The 21,822-nt window shown below is 44.4% G+C and overlaps 1 protein-coding gene across 7 annotated transcripts in view; it reads left to right on the forward strand.

Annotated features, from left to right (window-relative positions):
* The window catches only part of THRB (thyroid hormone receptor beta), a 392,434-nt gene that overhangs the window by 303,326 nt on the left and 67,286 nt on the right, over positions 1–21,822 (forward strand). For 6 of the 7 annotated variants that reach the window (XM_079923063.1, XM_079923061.1, XM_079923062.1 and 3 more), the window contains one exon: positions 14,604–14,864. The exons of the other annotated variant lie outside the window; for it this stretch is intronic. In XM_079923063.1, coding sequence (XP_079779189.1) covers positions 14,604–14,864 — 261 coding nt within the window. The remainder of the gene's footprint in view (positions 1–14,603; positions 14,865–21,822) is intronic. 7 annotated transcript variants of the gene reach the window in all.

The following is a 21,822-nucleotide window of genomic DNA, read 5'->3' on the forward strand; positions in this document are numbered from 1 at the left end:
GACACACGGGATAATTGCTAACAGCACAATATTTGTTCTTCTTTTGGTTACTATTTGGTCAGAAAATATCTCAGGCCAGACTTTCAGAAAGTTGGAAATGTTTGCATCTCAAACATCTCTTGTTCCATGCTCAAAATAAGACAAGCCTGTTCATTTGGACATCATGTGCATCCTACATTTCTAAAGAAATATGCTCTTGGATTCCATTCTTTCTTTTTTTTTTTTTTTTTGCGGTACGCGGGCCTCTCACTGCTGTGGCCTCTCCCGTTGCGGAGCACAGGCTCCGGACGCGCAGGCTCAGCGGCCACGGCTCACGGGCGCAGCCGCTCCGCGGCACGTGGGATCCTCCCGGACCAGGGCAGGAACCCGCGTCCTCCGCATCGGCAGGCGGACTCCCAACTGCTGCGCCACCAGGGAAGCCCCTCCGTTCTTTTTTTAAGGAGAGATTTGGCTTTCTGAAGCCATGTTTCCTGAGGAGCTAGACGAACCTCTCTCAAAGCAATATTTACGCTGAGACGGTCCACTGTCATTCCCTAGGATTTCCCATTTGCCATCAAGCCAAGCTTGGCCCCTCTGGAGGAAGATTCCAAGCACAGCACTGCCCTTTAACTAGCTTCGTGACTGTGGGCAAATGTTTTTCTTCTCTGGGCTACCATTGCCTCACCTGCAGAATGTAAGCTAGGGAGTATACTGTCTGTAACTTTGGACAATATCTTTAGCTGTCTCGGCCAGCGTTTCCTCATCCATGAAACGGGGCTCATAACACCATCTCCTTCACAGCGTCGTTCTAATGAGTAAATAAAGCACTGTGTGCACCGTTCCTGGCACCCAGGAGACCTTCTAAAAGGGCTACCTCTCAATATCATAAACTCCAAATGAAATTATCCCGTTGTCAGTTCTAAACCATCAGGTGGCCTTTTAACCTTTGAGATGGGCAGCTAGGACACAAGTCAGTTCTTCCTTACCTCGGTTGTTCATTTTTGTTTTCTTTCTAAGTTTTCTGGCCACTTGGAGGCAGAGCCGGTACTATCATAAACATTAGCCTTTTGAAAAAATCAGTGTGGGAATGAGAATCATGCCCTGCAGAGCTGTCTTGTGTTTGGTAGATTTACTGGAAGACAAAAGTCTTAATTAGAAAAACAGCTTCTAATGTTTGAGGTACAGAGTGAAAATGTCAGAATTTGAAAGTGTTGAGATTGAGCGATAAATCCTTGTTGTATACCAAAAAAAAAAAAGTATGTTTTGAATGAAAAGATCATAGGATGAAAAATCAGAAGACCCACCCCAGCACTTCCCTCATCTGGTGACTTGCAGCACGAACGTGACCTCTCTGAGCTTTAGTGTCTTTATTTCAAACCTCTAACTCCGTGTTTCAGGCCACAGAATTTAGTTCTTCTGCCTGAGATGGTCACCTAAGTCATTTGCTGTTGGTTTCCCATAACAGGGAGAGGTGTGGCATGGTCAGCTAGACCTTCTCGGGTTGGGATCCTGACTCTGTCCCTTACTCACTGTGTGATCTTGAGTTTGTTGCTAAGCCTCTCTGTGCCCCAGTTCCCTCATCTAAAACCTGAGGATAATCTTGCTGCCTCACAGAGTATTGTGAAGATTAAATCTTACATTTAATCTCAGAATGGGTGCCTGGCATCTAGTAAGCCTACATTCAATGTTAGCTATTACTTTTATTATTTTGCTGGATATCTCTAGAGAGGAAATGAAATGAAAGGAAAGGAAATTATAATCGGAAATCTTTGCGTTTGGATTTTTCCATTTCATGAAGCAAAGTTACCAACTAACCATTTAGGAAATAAAGGCATTAAAGGCACGTCCCCGAAATTGGGTCATTTGTAGAGACGTGGATGGATCTAGAGACTCTCATACAGAGAGAAGCAAGTCAGAAAGAGAAAAAGAAATATGGTATATTAACGCATATATGTGGAACCTAGAAAAATGGTACAGATGAACCGGTTTGCAGGGCAGAAATAGAGACACAGATGTAGAGAACAAACATGTGGACACCAAGGGGGGAAGGTGGCGGGGGGCGGGGTGGGCTGAATTGGGCAATTGGGATTGACATGTATACACTGATGTGTATAAAATGGATAACTAATAAGAACCTACTGTATAAAATAAATAAAATTAAATTTAAAAAAATAATAAAGGCATGTCCCTTTACTTTCCCTAACCTGCAACCCATCAAATACTACTCTCCTCTCTGATTTCTGGATAGGAAAATCATCTCTCTCTGCAGTAAATATTAAAAATCCCACCAAAGTTTAAACTGGCTAAGCCACACGTTTAACAAATCCTGTCTACTTTGTATGGAGACTGTGCCCTAGAACAGAGTGTCTTAGACATCAATGTGCACGTGAATCCCTTGAGGATCTGGTTTAAAAGCAGATTCTGATTCATCCGTTCTGGGGCCAGCATCCCACATTTCTAACAAGTTCCCGGTGACGCTGATTCTGTGGGTCCTCAGACTACGGGAGAGTAATAAGACCTCTTAGACATTGACAAGCCATTTGAGATGGAGGGGCCATGGGGTACGCCTGGCCCTCGCTGGGGGGCAGGCAGGTTGGAGCTGGGCAGTCCTTCTCCAGATTGAAATATTTCCTCTGTAAATGAAGGGCATATCTGCCGAGATCTCGCTCCTAGTTACCCCTTTGCACAAAGCAATATCTGGAAAAACGGTCGTGAGAGTCTATGAAAACCCAGAGGAAGGGGCCTCTGTAGGCTTGTATGTGACTTTATTTTTTTAACACCAGCATATATGTTTGTCCGGTTTGTTAAGCCCTGAGTGTGTGTAATTTCATTGATAGAATTTGTGTTTTGCTGCCAAGTAATAAGACTCCTTTGAAGTGTGATGTACAAAATTGTTCTCATTACCCAAGCCATATTTTGTCTTTTTAGTTGATAAATGGTAAATCTCAAAATTTGTTCTTGATCCACAAATTATGTCCCGGTCCTAGGTTCCAAAGTTAGAAAAGATTCACATTCTTTCCTACTTGTGGAAGGTGTATTTCAAGTTTGGGAACATAAAATGGGGTCGAGCTTACAGGCGACCTATGTTTTTTTTCAAAATTGTGGGTTCAGACTGGCAACAAGAATCAACACTAAGACCTGGACTTTCGCACAGGAGAAATCTAATCCTGGCAACAAACATCTGTTCCCTTTACTGTGCATTTGTGGCTCCTTAATATGAATGTTTCTGCAACAGCTGTAGCCTTTTTAATATCCTAAATGGAATCTCTGTGGCCATTAGAGTAATTACCTCCAAGTTTGAGTCATCCGACCTGAGGATTCTCTGATTAAATTCGGTATGAATTATGGAAAAACCAATGACCATTCCCAAGGGAGGATTCCATTGTGTTCACTGGAAAGTCCTTTCCCAGTCTTTGGGGCCTGTGGTCGGTGTTCCCGCATTCAGCTTGTTCCCGTGTGGCTAAATACTGCCACGTTTTCATGGGGTGAAACTCCAAGTGGAGTTTCCCCCGTGGTCTTTGAACACAGGTTGTTTTGTTGCTTGGTTTTTAACTTTGTTTCAAGCTAAACTTTAAAAGAGTTGAATGTGCATCCCATTTAAAGGTTCTAAACACACACACACTTGTAAAAATGTTTAATGGTTTTAACTTACCAAGAGATGATCATTGTAGTTTCTAGTTTCAGAATACTTATTTGAGATTTCTATGGCTATGTTGATTGTTTTTCATGGAGATAGTGATTGCCTAGTGGAATAGGCAGGAAAACTGGAGAAGTGAGACCAGCCAGATAAGGAAAAGATTTGTTTCTGTCTTAGCAGTTCCCAGATCTCACTCACTTAATGGACCGAGGATCACTGCCAGGGAAACAAGAGAAAACCGCTGTGATAGCAAACTTAAATTCGCCTGCATGCAAGGGCAGAGAAGGCCAGGCTCAACAAAAGGGCAAATTAATAGGCAAGTGCTCAGGAAAAGAAAACCAAAACCACACAGCAATGGAAAGCAGCCTATCTGAACAAAGAGGCTAATTTTGCAAGACTTTGCCTACAAGATGATATTTCTGAGGACGCGTTTCAGGTAAACAGACAAAGGCTGAACAAGGGCTTCAGCAATCTTGTTTATAAAATTTCGGGAGTGAAGCAGCTGATGAGTAAGCCCTGACTGGGATGTTTGAGCACATTACCCCCACCTCAGTATTTCATTCATTCATTCATTCTGTACGTACATCAATGCAGTGTTAATAAAAGCTTTTCTTTCTAAATTTTCAAATAAAATGTCATTATTTGTTTCTCAAACCCCAGCACCCAGTTTCTTTAGAGACCTCTTCTCCAGATCTTGAAATAGCCACAGACACATAGCGCTTGGAAAGGGGAGGAAATAAAGGAAGAGAAGTTTGGGGGAAAGTGTGTAGGGGCCATAGGAAAGGACACTTAGCTGAGCCACAGGAAAACAGAACAAGCACAGAGGGGAGAAGGATGCTCCCACTGGGCTGTGGAGGAGAGGGATGGAGATGGGGAGAGCCACCCATTCAGTTCAGTTTCAGTCCAGGCAAAGAGCATTCAGTGGACCAGACCCCAGTGCTGTGTGCTGGGCAAGCAGCTAAACAAGCCATGGTCCCAGCTGTTAAGGAACTCACAAATGTAACGGGGAACTAATAATTATTGTGCATTGTAACCCATCCTAAACAGAAACACAGGAGTCAGTTAACTCGCCTCCACCCTTATTTCCTCATTGGTTTAAATGACAGACACAATACCTATTTCTTGATATTTCTATGCATATAAATGAGATGATGTATGAAAAACACTTAGGAGGCTACCTGGCACACAGTAGGTGCTCAGTGAACAGTAATTTGTATTTATGGAGCCCAGTCTAGTAACCTGGCATATAGTAAGTGCTCAGTACATTTTATCAGTGTAACCAAACTCAGGTCTGGCTGCTCCCAGCTCGAAAATCAGTACTCAAGAGGCAAGGGTTGGTAGAAACAGAAAATGTTGCTTTTAATCACAAAGCCAGCAATCTGGGGAGAAGGTGGACTTGTGTCCCAAAACCAACTCCAAAGATACTACTTGGCCATGAAAGTTTTTAAAGGGAAAAGGGGAAGTAATCTCAGTTAATCATTGAGGTAGGAGGTCAGACTCGTAGTCTCCCACTGCGTTCAGGCTTGTCATCTCATGATCTTTCTTTAGATGCTGTTCGTTCTTGAGGTGACTGAAGGGGAAGCTGGGGAAGAGATCTGGTGGTCTGTTAATTACTTATTCTTCAGTTCTACTTCTTTGATCTAAAGAAAGAACCAACAGGTTAAGCAGCGTATTGTGTGATCCAAAGATTTGAAAAGTGTGCTTGGGCCAGAGATAAGTAGAACATGGGGCGCCTGGTTTAAGGTTGGTGACAGGACAGGTGACAAGACAAAAGGGACAAGACAAAAGGGACCTCCTGCAGAGAGCTCCTTCCTGCAAAGTGCTCTTTCCTGCCCGAAGCTGCTTACACCAGCATTATTACTATTATTATGCATGTAAATACCTTGTACACAATAATATACATGGTTTCCTTCCTTCCTTATTCTCCCTAGCCACAAGTCCTTTAGAAGTCAGGGGCCTGGAAGGCCCTGTCCTCAGCTGTGACCCATTCCCTCGTGTGCCTTACAATGGTCAGAGCATTTCATTCCATTTTGCAGGTTTAAATTGTAGAGAATATCAAGGTAGTCTCTGGTCCCAACCTCCAGGGCTAGCCAAGTCTTTATATTGGGAATACGAATATATATCAGTGAGATCTCAGAAACAGTACACGATTGCGTGTTTTTAGAACAAACAACGAATGTGTTTCAAAAGGAGAGGAACTCACCGCAGGCTGGCATAGTAAGAGGGGCTGTGTGGACAGTGTCCACCCTGCCCTGGGAGGTTCCTAGGGTCTGTGCAATCCCGCCCACCGGGAACGGTGGCTATGATCTCCATAATCATTAGTAGGAAAATAGGAAGGGAGCCCTGCCAGCACTTGCACTTCTGCTCAAAGCTAGGCCTCGTACATATGTTGCTTCATGTCACCTTCACACCCACCCCGTGAGGTATTTTCACCCCAGGTTACTCAGCAAAGTTGTGTCACCTTCCCTGACCATTCTTGAAAGTAGTAATAGTGAATATCCTTTAAAAACAGTCAACAATTTGATTTTTGTCTAATTCAGAGAACTCTCCATTTCTTGCCCAAATATTCCAAATTTACAAGTCCCGTGGCTTCCTCTGGGGAAGCGCCACCCACCAAGCCCTTCATAAATGGAAGTAAATGGTGCCCAAGGCCGTACAGCTTCAGTTCACTCTTGAGGATTCCCAGGCCAGGTAAAGAACGCCACCTGGGCAGACCCAAAGGCACCAGGAGACAAGCCCGCAGCCCATCCTCTGGTGGCCGGCCCACCCCATCCCAGATGCTACTAGACCAGGGGTGCTGTGCCAGGTCAGGGGGCCTGAGAGGACGGCCCTGAGACTCACCAGCCACACAGTGGCACGTCTGTGGAGCTCGGCCGCACACGCGGCCTGGGAAGCAAACAGTGGGCTACACCTGTGGCTTGGGCAGAGCATTCATGGGGTACAAACGCCAAAGTAAAAGCAGCGAGATCACCCAGCCTGGCAGTGGGAGGAGCAGAGTCACCCGGCTGCCCTTTCTGTCTTCTCTGAGCACAGAGCACCCCGCAGCCTGCGCCCCAGCATCTGTCCCTGGCGGGGCCACCTTCGCTGCTCACGCTGAGCGGTCTGGCTGATTCGTCTCGCACAGAACACATTACTGTTCTGTGGGTAGAAATTCCTGGATAGATAAGAGTCTGTGTGTGCTCTGTTTCGGCTTCAGGGGTTTTCTGACCTGCCTAGATTACATTCAGTTATTTCCAAATAACATTTATTGAGGTCCTGTCATGTTAAGACACTGTGCTTAGAGCTGTGGGATTTGAGAGATGGATAAATTGACTAGGGTCCAGTAAAGGAGGAAGAATGTGGGGATGCCACTGACACACAAGGAGGCCGTGATAAGTTCTTGCCCTTGCAGAGGAGGCAGGACAAACAGGACAGATATTCCAGAGACAGGTCCAGTTTTCTCAAAGTCACACAGCTAATAAGTGGCAGAACCAGAATCTGAACCTTGACTAGCTGAGCCCATAGTCTTATCCACTATCCTGTCCTGCCTCTAAAAGAGCAGAAGAGCTTCCCTTTTTACCTGCAGTTTGGGGACGATAATACCGTTGGTGATAGAAAATCGCACTGAATTGGTTTTAATAGTAACGAATCCACCTTGTGACTAACCAGTGGCTTCTGGATAAGAAAATAGGCAGAGTCTGTGCTTAGGTAGCAATTTTCTCTTTGCAATTATCAGATTATTAGGGAACAAGAAATATTAATTGTTATTCATTGACATTGTGCTAGGCAATGTAAGTGTAACCACAAAAGAAAAAGAGAAAATTGTACGTGTATATAAATGGTTATATCACGAGGTACAAAGCAGCATGCAGAGGAAGGGAGATACTTTTTGGAACTATGGAAGTTTGAGGGTGGATGGATTGGTTCAAGAACAGCTTAAACAATGAGCCAGGTCTTGAAAGGTGAATAGGGATCAAACCTGTGTCCTCACTATTAGGTTGCTTGACCCACCAAGACAAGCAAGCCGGGTATGAGATAGTCAGGAGCCTGAACGGAAATGCCTACTTCGCCAAAACGTCTCTCCCACCTGCCTTGCACGGTCATCAGACATCCAGCTTTAGGCACTCATTCCTGGGCTACGGTCCTACACTCTTCAAGCATCCTCTTTAAATCACAACTTCTGCTGAGAGGGGTGACTCATCCCAGGTTCCAAGCCTTTAAGCTAGTGGTGTGAAGTCATTTGTCAAACTTCTTTCTTCTGGAGATGTTCTTTGAGAATCACGTTTAGAAAAGACTTGAGTTTGGAGGATGGGCAAAGGAAAGAGATCATTTGAGTGTGTGAGTAAAGAGTGGACATTTACCGTTTACAATGTGCCGTGCACTGTTCCGAGACCTTTTTATGTACGAACTTATTTAATCATCACAGCAATAGAATGTTCCCATGTTGCAGGTGAGGAAACTAAAGTACAGAGAAGAGAAGTGACTTGCCCAAGGTCACTAAGAGATCTTTGAGTAGGGGATTCTCCCACAGTGGTGACTGAGCACCCAGAGGACTGCATGAGAATAGCAAGGACTTGGGAGGAGGGAGAGACGATCAAAAGGGGGTCAAAAGGAAGTGGGAGGTCATCAAAAACAACCTCACCTACACACACGTTCTGTTGAGAACCAGATGGTGATGGTAGCGGTGTTGATGATGGTCATGGTGTTGAGAGTAAACGTAAGGTACCCATAACCACTGAACATAGAATATCTTATTAGGAAAAGTAACACATTGTTTTATTAATAGTATTTTTTCCCTTTGGATAGAAAGAGATACATATGGTCATGTACACAATATAGATTAGGTGGTTACAGCACTGTGTACACCTGAAGAGCACTTAATTACTAAATACATACATCATTTCATTTGAGCCTTAGAAAAATCCCAGGAGCAATATTATATTGCCCTTTTGCAAATGGAAAATCTGAGACTTAGGGACGGGAAGTGATCTTCCAAGATTAGACCCATCAACCACTCCACAGAAGGGTTGGGACGCCGATCTTCCAGCCCCCTCCTTGCCTCCCTCCACCAAGGTTTTTCATTTTCAGTTACCTTCCTGGAGAAAGGCAACCCTGAGAGGTTCTGCATCAGGGGAAATCTAACCTTCTTGTAAAAGGGGGAGGCAGTTGGATCCTCATGGGTTTCTTGGTACAAGAGGGGGTGGTTGTATAAGGTTCGGGAAGGGGGCAGTCCAGGCATAGGGAAGAGCTTCTGCAAAGACCCTGTGGTGGGAATGAGCTTCCCAGGTTTGAAGCCCACATGTCCAGAGGACAGAGAACAGGGGGCAGAGCCACGGGAGTGGGGGCTCAATCAAGCAGTAGAACACTGTGTACTTCCGGGATGTTCGTGGAGGTGAATCAAAGTGTCTCGCTCTATACCTGGCCCATAGTAAATGCCCAGCCAAATACGAGTCTCCTGTTCTACGTGACTCCACAAATAAAAGTCAGTTGACGTGTTTGAGAATCGCACAAGGCTGAACGTACGGGTTGGAGTCAAAAATTTAAGCGGAAATCAGAGGCATCATACTTAGTGGCCTGATGCTCTACGATGATAATTCTACACACTCACTGGGTTGGCAAAGCGTATCATATATACATCTGCTGAACACAGGATATGGTTCGGGGGTCTCAGTGCCTCATACTGATGGCCTTTTAATGCAAACTCCACAATCGTAATTGGGGCCATGAAACCCCAGCCTAACTCAGCAGACCCTTCCTGAGCACTTTGTCATAATTCCATTTCCTTTGCCTTAGCACTTTTCTAAGGTGTAAGCTTGCTTTCATGTCCTGAAATACTTGCATATTTTCATACAATTCTCCTTTTTTGATGGACAGGTTTATTTTCCATTATCTTTAACGAAATTTCCAGAGATAGGACGTAGGCAGTTCTGTTCATAGGATTTATGTTTGTTTCTTTTTGCAAAAGAACCCTTTAGGTCAATGCTGGGTCATTCGAGCCACTAGAATTATGGTCATCTAACACAGATGCAATCATTCAAATCTAGACGCCCTCGAGACACACAGGTCAATGTGTGTCTAGTTATTTTAGTAGCAGTTCACATGCCCCTATCTAGTTCTTTCCTTTGATTCTACTTATTTATTAATCTGCATCATAACTGACAAATTAATTGTCGATGTCTAGACTATGAAATATTAAAAGCCATCTGTTAACTGGGGTCCATTAAAGAATTCATTCTTCATGCGAATAATAAGATATGGTCATTTCCAGAATCTCCCTTTTAAAAAAAATGTATTTCTACTACTGTGCACACTTGTGGCCCAGATATTCCTCAGAACAACAGGCTTTTTTACTGAATACTTACTCACATCCATACCTGCAATTTACAAGATAACTCCAGTTAACATCTGACTTTTAATGCTTCAAGCAGTAGATCCCAGAACAATTGATGAATGTTTTAATTATAATGCGAACTTAGTCCAGGGAGTGTAAAACCTTCCAGTCTGAGAAGGGAACTGCACCCTTATCCGATATCTGCCAATAATTTGTTTTCTTACCTTAGATTTTCTTAACCCTGTGGATCTCAATCTCTACTGAGTATCAGAACCATCTGTAGAACTTGGTAAATATACAAATGCCCAGGCCCCATCCTATTTCAATAAGCCTGGTCTCCTATCATCTTTTTTTTTTTTCTTTTTTTTTTTTTTTTGCGGTATGCGGGCCTCTTACTGCTGTGGCCTCTCCCGTTGCGGAGCACAGGCTCCGGACGCGCAGGCTCAGCGGCCATGGCTCACGGGCCCAGCCGCTCCGCGGCATGTGGGATCTTCCCGGACCGGGGCACGAACCCGCGTCCCCTGCATCGGCAGGCGGACTCTCAACCACTGCGCCACCAGGGAAGCCCCGTCCTGCCATCGTTAATAGCGCCTCACATGACTGATATTTACCAAAATTTGAGATTCACGGATGTAGTCTTTTGAGATTTTAATCCTTCTAAAAAGAAATATCTCATTGGTTTGAGGTTTTGGGGGAAGCAAAGGATACAGAAATAGCAGGAAATCCCTGAAAACCATCATTGCCAAGCAAACATGGAAATAACACAGTTCAAAATGTATGTAAGTTTTTTTCACATTGAAACTACAAACATTTGGTATAATAAAACCTTGTTAGCTTGATATTATAAGAAATTAAACCCTAGCAATCTTACTGGCGAGGTACAAATTGGTCTCCAGCTGCCTGTTCTGATAGATTTTGATGAGATTGAAGGAGAGCCATATACCTACCAGGAGGGAATGAGCTTTGTCACACCAAAGAGAAGAGGTTTTTGCAAATTCACATCCCACCTAGGTTTTAAATTTTTTGCCCTTTTCTGAAATTCTTTAGGGGGTATGAAGTTGCATGCAGCATATCCATTATCAAGCTAAGGAGGTTCTGTTATAGAGGGGGTTTTCCCTTTTTCTTTCTTCCTTTTCTTTTTTTCTCTTTTTCTTCTTTTAAATCTGAAGGAAAACGTTCAGGGCTTCTAAACACTAAAGAGAAAATTTTGTCTTAGGCCAGTGTTCAGTCTAGTGCCAAACTTACAGTGGAATTCAAATGCATATAGTAAGGAATTTATTCAGAGTGGCTATCCTAATCATCTTTCCCTTTGCTCTATTCAACTGTCTTAAAATTTCCTGTTTCAAACAGCTATGTTACTTGATGAAAACAATGGTAAAACTTTTTGTCTCTGCTTTAATATTAAATAACCTAAATTTTTGTTTATAAAATTGGAGCATTGAAATCTCAACCAATCCATTAATAAATAAATAAATAACACAGTTCACAGCATCCTCGGCAGGCAGAATTGAAGGAGCCTGGAATCGTGTCTCATCCCTCCTTGGGAATGGAATAGGAATCATATATGCCCTTCTCTTGGGAAAATAATCAAGAATCCTCCTTAAGTAAATCCCTCAAGTTTTCCCGTGACCCAACCAGGGCTTCTTAGGCCCAGATGTGCCGGCAGTGCCCCAACAATAAACCTGCCAGTTAAGCAACAGAATATCATTATCATGAATGTAATTACAGACAGTAATTACGAGCTCGTAAACACCTCTCACGAATGGAACCCTTTTCCCAAACCATCTCGGACTCTTTTCTTAGGAAAATGGAAGGCAATCCTATCCCCTGCCTCCCCGCAAAAATAACCTCACTTGCTTAGAAGAAATTCCTGCTCTTGCTGGCCCAGGGGACGTGCTGAGCAAACTTTAATGGGCTATGCTTTAGGGAGGAATGTCCCCTTGGGTGGGGTCCCTTCCATCATCTCTCATCCACGCATGTTGACTAGCTCCCTTCACTAGGGAGCAGTGACTACCCAGTTTGGCTGTATTTCTTAATTTCTGTGCAGGTAGGGGAATTAATACCACATTTTAAGAATTTCTGCAGAAAAATCAAATGTTGGAGGTGCTACAAAAAACTGTGATAACTTTAACATTACTTGAAGTGGAGCATTAGGGACTTCCCTGGTGGCGCAGTGGTTAAGAATCCGCCTGCCAATTCAGGAAGCCCTGGTCTGGGAAGATCCCACATGCCGCGGAGCAACTAAGCCCGTGCGCCACAACTACTGAGCCTGCGCTCTAGAGCCCGTGAGCCACAACTACTGAGCCTGTGCTCTAGAGCCCGCGTGCCACAACTACTGAAGCCCATGCACCTAGAGCCCATGCTCCGCAACAAGGGAAGTCACCGCAATGAGAAGCCCACGCACCGCAGCGAAGAGTAGCCCCCGCTCGCCGTCACAACTAGAGAAAGCCTGCACGCAGCAACGAAGACCCAACACAACCAAAAATAAATTTAAAAAAATAAAAATAAAATGGAGCATTACACGGTGCAATTTCCCAAGGAATTAGAGTCCGTGACATCATAGAAACATGCATGGGTGAGAAGGCTTTTCACTTCTGTAAAAACGAAATAAAACTCTTTTTGCAAAGTTAACCCTTGCATTCAGTGGCTTTATATTTAGCTCGTGAAAAACTTTTTTTTTTTTTTTGGCCACACCGCGTGGCATGTGGAATCTTAGTTCCCGCACCTGGACTCGAACCCTTGCCCCCTGCAGTGGAAGCACGTAGTCTTAACCACTGGACTGCCAGGGAAGTCCTAGCTCATGAAAACCTCAAACCCTCATGGATACTGGGTCCTTGAGAGGATTCCACACAGATACGTTTCATCTGAAATGCCATACAATCTCCCAAGATCCTAAGCTATTTTTTTCTTTTCATGGAAAGTGAGACTAAGTGCCTGTAATTGCAACAGGAGCTGGCACGCTGGAGTCCAGACCTTTTGGATTTACCATGCATTGGATAACGCCCTAGAAACTGAGGAGAAAGAACCCAGGTCTAGTTCACTCCCCTCCCACGATGCCTAGCACAGCCCTTTGCATAGAGTGAATTTTCAGGGCTCTTCTCTGAATAAGAGCAAATATTACATCCAAAAGTGTTATACGATTTTGTTTAAAACGGATCATTGGTTACTGGCCAAGTTAGGGTATTTCATGCTGCAGTATTTCCATTGACTGTGACAGAAATCACGCGTCGATTATTGCTATCTTGCTCTAGTTGTTCACAGTCTTCTCCTGTACTAGAAATAAAGTGGATGGGTATCGGGGTTTCCACACAGTAACCCCAAGACCAGGAAAGGTAAATGCAACTTCCAAAAGGGGCTGAGAACAGATGACACCTTTAGAGAAACCATCCCTAACCAACATCTCTGAAGGCATCTAGTAGCTTGACAAAGGGGGCTTGTGAAAAGCGAAAGCGTGTTTAACCCTTGCATTAAGTAATTTAAAATTCATTTTCAGTGTCTGAACAGCAGCTTTAAATTCCCAGTACTATGCACAGACCAGGATGGACTTGTCTCTCTGACATGGATATTCACGGTCCTTTGGCCCTTTCAGCATAAAAGAAATTCACTTATCGATTAGTCTTTCCATCACTGTCTATAATCACTTTAAAAGTAGAACTCTATATTTTTTTCTCATTTTGACAGACAGTAGCCTACGAATTTCTGGAAATATGGGTGACCAGCTGGATTATGTTTTTTAATGTGACTGCATCTACAAATTATATATATTAGCATACTCCTTTTTACTCTCTACTTTATAGCTGTATTCAGTAAGATATTCAAGGAGGTAAAATTGGCCACCAGCGAAGGGTAGTGTGAGAACATTTTCATTATATTGTTCTATTGTTCCCCATTCTCTAGAGGGCAGACCTTCAAGTCCCTATAAATTGAATAGAGAAAACAACATCGTATACATAAACCATAACTGCCTGTATCTCAACGCAAGAGACATGTGGCTTTTCATTCTATCATTAGGGCTCTTAATTTACCCCACAAATAAAGCACGATCTGCTCGGTTCATCTGATCTCCTCGCCTGTTTGGGACAACATTGAAACCATCGACACAGTTTCTCTTGGAAGAGCCAGCCCTTTGTGTCAGGCTGTCGGGAGTGGAAGGTGACAGGGAGAACAGAGTTGTCACTCTCACGTAGCCACGTGGCACGTCCCTCTTAAGCAACAGGGTGCCCCTCAGGTCAGCCTGTGATAACACCCAAGTCAAATAAGGCCGAATCCTGGACGTTTTATGTCCTGAGGCTCTGAAAAGTGTCCACGGCCAGCCCTGACCCTCGAGACCTCAAATGGTCATCTAAGCAGTGACATAAATTGGTGTCCACTTGCTCCTGGGCCATCGCTGTTGGGAGCAGGGCTGGCGAAAGGGCAGCCTTCCCACGGAGGAGCTGACATCTTTGTAGGCAGTAAAATCGGGGGAATGTGTTGATTACTCCGACAGGCAATCCAGCGCCGGTGGCTCCATGCCCGAGGCTGACACCCTCTGCATCTTATGACCACTGTCAAGGGGAGGGGTGTGCGAATGCTGTCAGCCCCAAAGAACCGAGGAAGCACTTGCCTTCCAAACCTCTCCATCTCAGCCCCGTCCTGACAATGCCAAAGCTCGTCATCTCGTGTTTTTCAACCCTCCAGAAAATGGCCTTCCAGCCTGGGACAAGCCGAAGCCTTGTCCCCACGGCAAGCAGGAGTGGAAGCTTGTGGGAATGTCTGAAGCCTGCCTGCACAGGAAGAGCCCCCCAGAGAGGCGCAGCGCACTGAAGAATGAACAGTCGCCCCGGCATCTCATCCAGGCCACCTGGACCAGCTCCATATTCCATCTGGACCACGACGATGTGAACGATCAGAGCGTCCCTAACGCCCAGACCTTCCAAACGGAAGAGAAGAAATGTAAAGGTAACCAGATTTTTATTAGACCCCAGTTGCCGCAAGGAAAAGAATTTTCTCTTAAGTGTGTGCTCTGTTTCCACTGAGTCCACGTATGGTGTCCATGTGTTTTCCCCAGCTGCTCTCTTCCAAAGTTTCTTTATCCCCATATCTTCTGGGAAGCATAAAATAAGTGGGTTCCAAAGGAAAGCAGTTAATTTCAGTTTCATGTTGGGGCACTTGGGGAGAAGACATTTTTCTTTCTCTAATTAGCAGGAGGGTTGTTAGTTTTGGCTTCACTTCTGTTTTCGAAGCTAAGTAGAAACAGACATTGATATCGTTACATAACTGCTTGCTTTGAAGCGTGTGTGTGTGTGTGTGTGTGTGTGTGTGTGTGTGTGTGTGTGTGTACATGACTTTTCCCAATTGTGCCAGGAGCTAATGGGATCTCAAAGTCTACCTTTAACCTAAATAGACAATTCATGTTCAAGAGAGAGGTTTGAAGTTGTTTTCTTTTACTCATTAAGTCCTGTGTCATCATCCTGAAAGGCGAGATTATGGTGTTAGGGGGTTGTCACCTCATAAAAAGATGTTAAACTGGCCTAAGTTTCTGATTGCATTAGATTTAACTGGTCTTTACCTCGGTCGCCTCCACCCTGACAGATGTCTTTGTGTTGATCGCTTTATGGTCTTAGGGCTTCCCAAAATCTTTGCTTCTTAAATCAATTTGTGTCTTTAAATGTCCAAGTGCATGTGACCTCCCACTCTTTTTCAATTCAGCATTTTTAAAAATAAGGTCTTTTTCCATTTTCTTTAAGGACTTTGACTCATGATCAAGTTATTTTTTTTATGGAAGTGTAGTTGATTTACAATGTTGTGTTAGCATGATGAAGTTTTAAATCGTGTATCTGAAAATCTGCCAATCACATACCAAGATATATTAATGAAAGTTTGTAAAGACTCTTCTGTATGAGCCATGAAGGACTTTTGCAAAGTGTTCTAACTTGAACATAAAACATGATCGTATTCATCCCTCTCAAAAAACTGCTGGTCCTTTAACTTTTCTGAAAACACTTCAGAAGCTCCTTGGAACCACCAGTGGACCTGTGAAGTTGGGTGTGTGGATTGTGTCAGAGGAAAATAGGATTATCTGAACAAATCATAAAATAGTGGTATGAGCTCTGATTTCAATACAGTCAAAACCACACATGTTCTCTTGGGGAAGATTTGTGTTTGAACTGTCTCTCATCTTTATTATTTAGGAGATTTGAGACATTGAAAGGGATATTTAGAAAAAGAGCAAAATAAGTTTTTCCAAAAAAGTCAGGATATAAAACAGGTGTCTCTGTGTGTATGTGCACACTTGTTTGAAATGCAATTGAGAGTTAGTCTTAGAACTGTAACCAGGTTGTATCTTCAGATTTTAGGAGCTGGCGTCAACACCACATCAGTCCTTGGTTCACAGGGAAATGCCTTGTTTTACAGGAAACGGCAGTGTCCTCGTGATCTAAGGACCTCACAAACTGAATGTGACTTATTCCTAATTGGTACCCATATTCATTCATTCATTCATTCATGGGTCCATCTCCATCATTTGTGAGAAATCTTGGCCTTGGATGTGTAGAGTTTGCGACGCCGTCCAGTTTCCAGTTTGTTGGTAACCCTTAAAAGCAAAAGGAAAGAGTTTCTATTTGGATCCAAGACCCTAAGTGTTGTAAATACAGTGATTAAGATCACAGACTTTTGAGTCTGCCATATTTGGGCTAGAATCTCAGCCTTTCCGCCTTCTGTCCTTGAGCAAACCTACGTGATTGTTGATAGAACTGAAGATAATGGATGTAAGCGCGTTAGCACAGTATCTCCCATAGTGCTCTCTAAGCAGCAGCTTCATTCTTGCTGTGACCGTTATGATCAGCTCTGCATCATTAAATCACATAAATGCCTTGGGCTGCGCTGAGTGCCCGGTGAGGGATGAAGAAGGAGACCAGGACAGGTGGGTGTGGGGTGCAGCGTGACGTCGCAGGGGGTTTAGATTTGACCATCCGTTTCGCATCCATTCAGCTCTCTTTTGCTGCAAGGTGGAGAACTGTTGACTAGGAAAATATACTTAAATTAGTAAATGAAAGGCCTTCCTCCAGACTCTAGTTTTAAAAGGAACGCAACTAAGGTAAACGCTCCCGTAGTTTCCAGAGCAACAGCCAGGGTTCACACTGGCATGGACGTGAAGCAACGCCTTGGTTCAGCGTGAAGATGCTGAGGAAGGCTACTGTCATGGCCAAAACCGCAAACGGAATTTCACTCGTTCCCAATGGACACCGGTATTTGATGAGGTGGTGGCGAGGCCAGGGAAACAGCTGGAGTGGTTGCTTTTCTTTTCTGAGTTGGGTCCTCTCCATCTCCTCGGCTGGCCAGCCACCTCCTCACAGGATCTGTGAGAAGAGCTCTATTTTGACATCCATCCAGGTTGGGCATTGAGTTCCTGGCTCTCTCCGTCTAGCCTGCAAGCGTGCTTGGTATCTCTTTCCTGGGCTACCATTCCCTGCCTGCGTCCCGTCTGTGTTTATTAAGTGCCTACTATGTGCAGGAGATTGTCCTTCATATCCTTGAAAAAATAGCAGCAGGGCCAAAAATCCATCCAAGTACCCCCATTTCAAGGACTCCAAATGGAATTGATGAGAACCAAATGACCCTTAACGATACAGAAAGAATCTGCAGTGAAGGAGCCATAAGAACACATGGGCTGTTTGAAGTTCTGCAAAAGCCCATCTCCCAAATCAGTGATCTAGCCAGTCTAGACCAATGTGCCTCTGAGTGTGTGTGTGTGTGTGTGTGTGTGTTTTAATTAATTTTTATTGGAGTGTAGTTGCTTTGCAATGTTGTGTTAGCTTCCACTGTACAGCACAATGGTTTGTGGTTGGGTACCCTTCTGCAAACTATTACTTCCTACCCGGTTCTACTGATGCAAGTACAGAAACCGAGAAGAAGCTTTAGAAACAGTCATAGCCAAATAGCATCGCCACTGGCGTTCAAAGGCATGATCAGTGGATCCATCTCACTGAACAGGGTAGAGTCTGGTTGGATATTGTCAGACTCGCTTGGTCGGTCACGCAGGGCTCTGTATAAAAATCTTGTGCAGCAGAACCAAGGGTTGGGCCATCGTGGACCGGATATTTTGTAAATTATTCCAGATTTACTGATTTATGCTTTGCAGTATTCTTTTTCTTTTCTTTTCTTTTTTTAAATTTATTTTTGCCTGTGTTGGGTCTTCATTGCTGCGCGCAGGCTTTCTCTAGCTGTGGCGAGCGGGGCCTTGTTGTGGAGCACGGGCTCTAGGTATGTGGGCTTCAGTAGTTGTGGTACGTGGGCTCAGTAGTTGTGGCTCGCGGGCTCAGTAGTTGCAGCTCGTGGGCTCTAGAGCGCAGGCTCAGTAGCTGTGGCGAACGGACTTAGTTGCTCCGCGGCATGTGGGATCTTCCCGGACCAGGGCTCGAACCCGTGTCCCCTGCATTGGCAGCCGGATTCTTAACCGCCGCGCCCCCAAGGAAGTCCCTTTGTAGTGTTCTCCCTTTGTAGTATTCTTAATGTTTTCTCCCTTTGTAGTATTCTTAATGTTTTTCTCTAGGCTTATTTTTGGTAGGTACTGAATGCCTTCTTTTTCATTTTGATCTGAATACTGCTTTTATTTTAATCTGCATGTACGTGTGCTCCTATGTGCTACAACCATTGTAAGAAAATTAATTGGTAACACATTTAAATGAAATGAGAGCCCTGGAGCCCTGACATTCTGCTGCATATCCCACAATTCAAATCTGCTCTAGTGCCAGAGGCTATTTCCAGCCAGAAGCAAGCGACCCTGTTCCCCTCCCCCAGCCACACTGCTGCCTTAGAGTTTTTGTCACAATGTGAGCTAATTGCTCAACGGTGAGGACCACACCCTGCTCCCCGCCCACCTCCTTCCTTCCCAGAGTCTGAGATGATGCTCCCAGCTCTCCAACCAGGGGCACTAGCAGCACCTGGACCTCTTAGAAATGCAGAATCTCGGGCCCCAGACTACTGAGCTGGAAGCTCTGGAAAGGGGCCCAGGAATCTGTATTTTAACCAGCCCTCTGAGCATTTCTTAAGACTTGAGCATCAGGAAGTGCCTGAGAATATGGACAAGCTCTTAGTACCAGTAAAGGAAAGTGTCTGCCACCTAGTGGACACTCGGGGAATGTGCATTTTAATTCCTTTCCTTGAGCGCACCTTGGGGAGCCACCTGAGTCTCTCCATTCTTGATGGGTCCTCCCTTTAGGCCTGGCTTCTTTTAATTGCCACCCGGGTGTTCTGCTCAGTCACTCTGCCCAGTAACATCCCTCTGGGACTTGAACCCTTCTGAGAGTCCCACTCTGTTTGGCTGGAGCCCAGCTCTTCCTCCAAGTTCTTACAAGGCTTCTCCCCTCAGCCCTCTCACACCCTCCCGAGCTTCTCTCTGGGAACCACAGGTCCCACCAGCCCCGCAAGGATGGGTCCTGGACAGATGCACGCACCCCTGTAGCTGGATCTTGTCAGCCCTGCTGAACCCAGACAGTCAGACCTCCAGCCTGGATGTTTGCCCTTGATGTCAATCAGGGACTTTCCTGAAACACTGGAACCTGGTGGAAGAAACAAGGCAGGGAATGACCCATTTCCAGGGTTGCATCGGGAAAAAAAGATAGCAATCTGATGAGCTCACTGAATTTTCTCTGTAGGTCCGTTCTGTGTTTAGTATCAAGAGAATTGAATCTCAGATACCCAGAAAGGCAAGAAAACATAGTTAAAAGAATTTTACTAGGAAGTTACTTTCTCTCACTGTAAAAAGCCCCCCATGTACGAAAAGTAAAATTTTCCCAAAAGTTCAACAAAAATGACTTTTAGAGATCGTTTGTAATTCCATCCTCCAAGGATATTAAAATCTTTATTACAGTTCAGTCTGTTTTTCTGTGCATATCTATGTCTTACAAACTTGGAATCATACTAGGCATACCATTTTTAACCAGCTGTTAAGGCTTAACAGTATATCATGAACATGTTCCCTCGTCATTAAATATCCTCCTGAATCCTGACTTTTATTGGCTGTAGATTATCCTTGCTTATAGATATAATTTGTTAAGCCAGTCCCCAAGATGTAGACACGTTAAAGCACTTTTTAAAGCAATTTCTTATGTCCGCAAAGGGGCAGACTATGAACACAAGCTCTTCAGAAGGAGGAAAAAAGTGAACCAAATCAATGATGACCCTTTTAAATGATGTATAATCCTCACTTACCAAAATAACAGAGTGTTCTAAAAATGAGAGACGTGAAGTCAAGTTATGGTGTGCACTATAATCCTTCAAGTTAGTCACATTTTCAAACACGTGATGGCTCCCTTTGTCCTTAAGTAAAATACAAGGACATCTTCAGGTAAATGAGTGTTTTAGAAGGTCGGGGATTAAAAAGCTTTAGCCCTCCCACCAGTAGACCATCTGCTCCATCCACTTCCACTCTCCTCTCTGTCCCTTCTCCCCATCCATCAGGAAGCGTGGTTCCAGCTGAGAGCACCAGTGTGATTCACACACCTCGAGGGCATCGGGGAGCCTCAGTCACCAACATGGGAGTAGGTGCTCTCCACCAGCTTCTGGCACGTGCCAGAGAGCTCTGAGATGTGATACTTCAAAGGCAGGGAAGCGCACCCATCAGTAGCCCAGGGCAGGCAGAAAGAGAAGGGCTAGAAAAGAAAGCCCAGGCCACTTCATCTGTGGAGAATCCACTCACCAACGTTGTGAGGATGACAAAACAACTCCTGGGACCTCTTGGTGTTTTCTGAAGTCTAATAAGTTATATAATGCAGAATAAGACTCACATGATTGTATAAGGATTTCTTATTGATTGCCTAGACCTTTTGCAAGGGGACCTATATCACTCACCCTTTGAGATAATCAAAACACATTATAATGTGAAAAACAAAGAAAAGGAAAGAAAGAAAAGTCATCAGCTCCACTGGAGGGGAGGGAAACTGGGAACAGCCATGTCAAAGGAAGACAAACCTCTGAAATTCAAAGCTCTGTTCCACCCAGCTGCAGTTTTCATTGAGATGCAGCGTGGAGCGGTGGGAGAGCATGGGCTTTTCGAGGCCAATTTTGCAGCGTCTGTTACAGGAAAGCTGGAGCCCTCTTTCTCCAGGTTTTGTTAGCCTTTCAGACCTTGAAATGCATTGACGAACTAGATAAACGTAAATGAGGAAAAGCAGAACAAACCATCACATACACAGCTAGAGGAGAGGCATAATCAACTGAGAAAAGAATCGATAGCAACAACCAAGGTATTTTTCAGACTCTTTAAAAAGTTGAAAAAATTAAACAAGAAACCAAGAAAAGTATGAAGGAGCTGAAATGAAATTTGCACCAGGCAGCCTGGCTCAGACATCAGAGCTCTTTACCATTCATACTTTATAGCACAAAAGGGCGAGAGAATTCCAGGAACCCTAAGGAAGAAATCTAAAACCTTGGAGAAGATGCTGGTCTACACGAGGCGAACATGTGGGGCAGTTAGACCAGCCAGGATGGAGCAGTGGGGCTCAGCACATACCTAGTTTTACAGTCTAAGGTCAAATTCTCGCACAGCCACGTACCAGCCGTTTAACCTTGGGCAAGTCACTTAGCCTGCCTGAGGCTGTTTCCTCATCTGTAAAATGGGGTCTCGCCTCTCTCCTCGAATTGTGGAAAGAAAGAAGCTTAGGTGATTTCACAGAACACCGTGAGTGCTCAATAAGTAAGAGTTATCTTCTCATCATGAAGCTTAGAAACATTATGAGAAGCAGATAGGATATTAGGGATATAGAACACCCACGTGAGAATAACCACTAAGTTGATGCTAACAGGATTGAAGTTTTTAAAGCCAGGAATATAATGGAAGCAGGGGGAAGAGACACAACAGCCGAATCCTGTGATAATCCCAACAGGTAGTTTTCCGACGAAATCTGGGACAACGTGG

This window comes from Stenella coeruleoalba (assembly GCF_951394435.1).
Source record: "Stenella coeruleoalba genome assembly, chromosome: 5".
NCBI classification, from domain to species: Eukaryota; Metazoa; Chordata; class Mammalia; order Artiodactyla; family Delphinidae; genus Stenella; species Stenella coeruleoalba.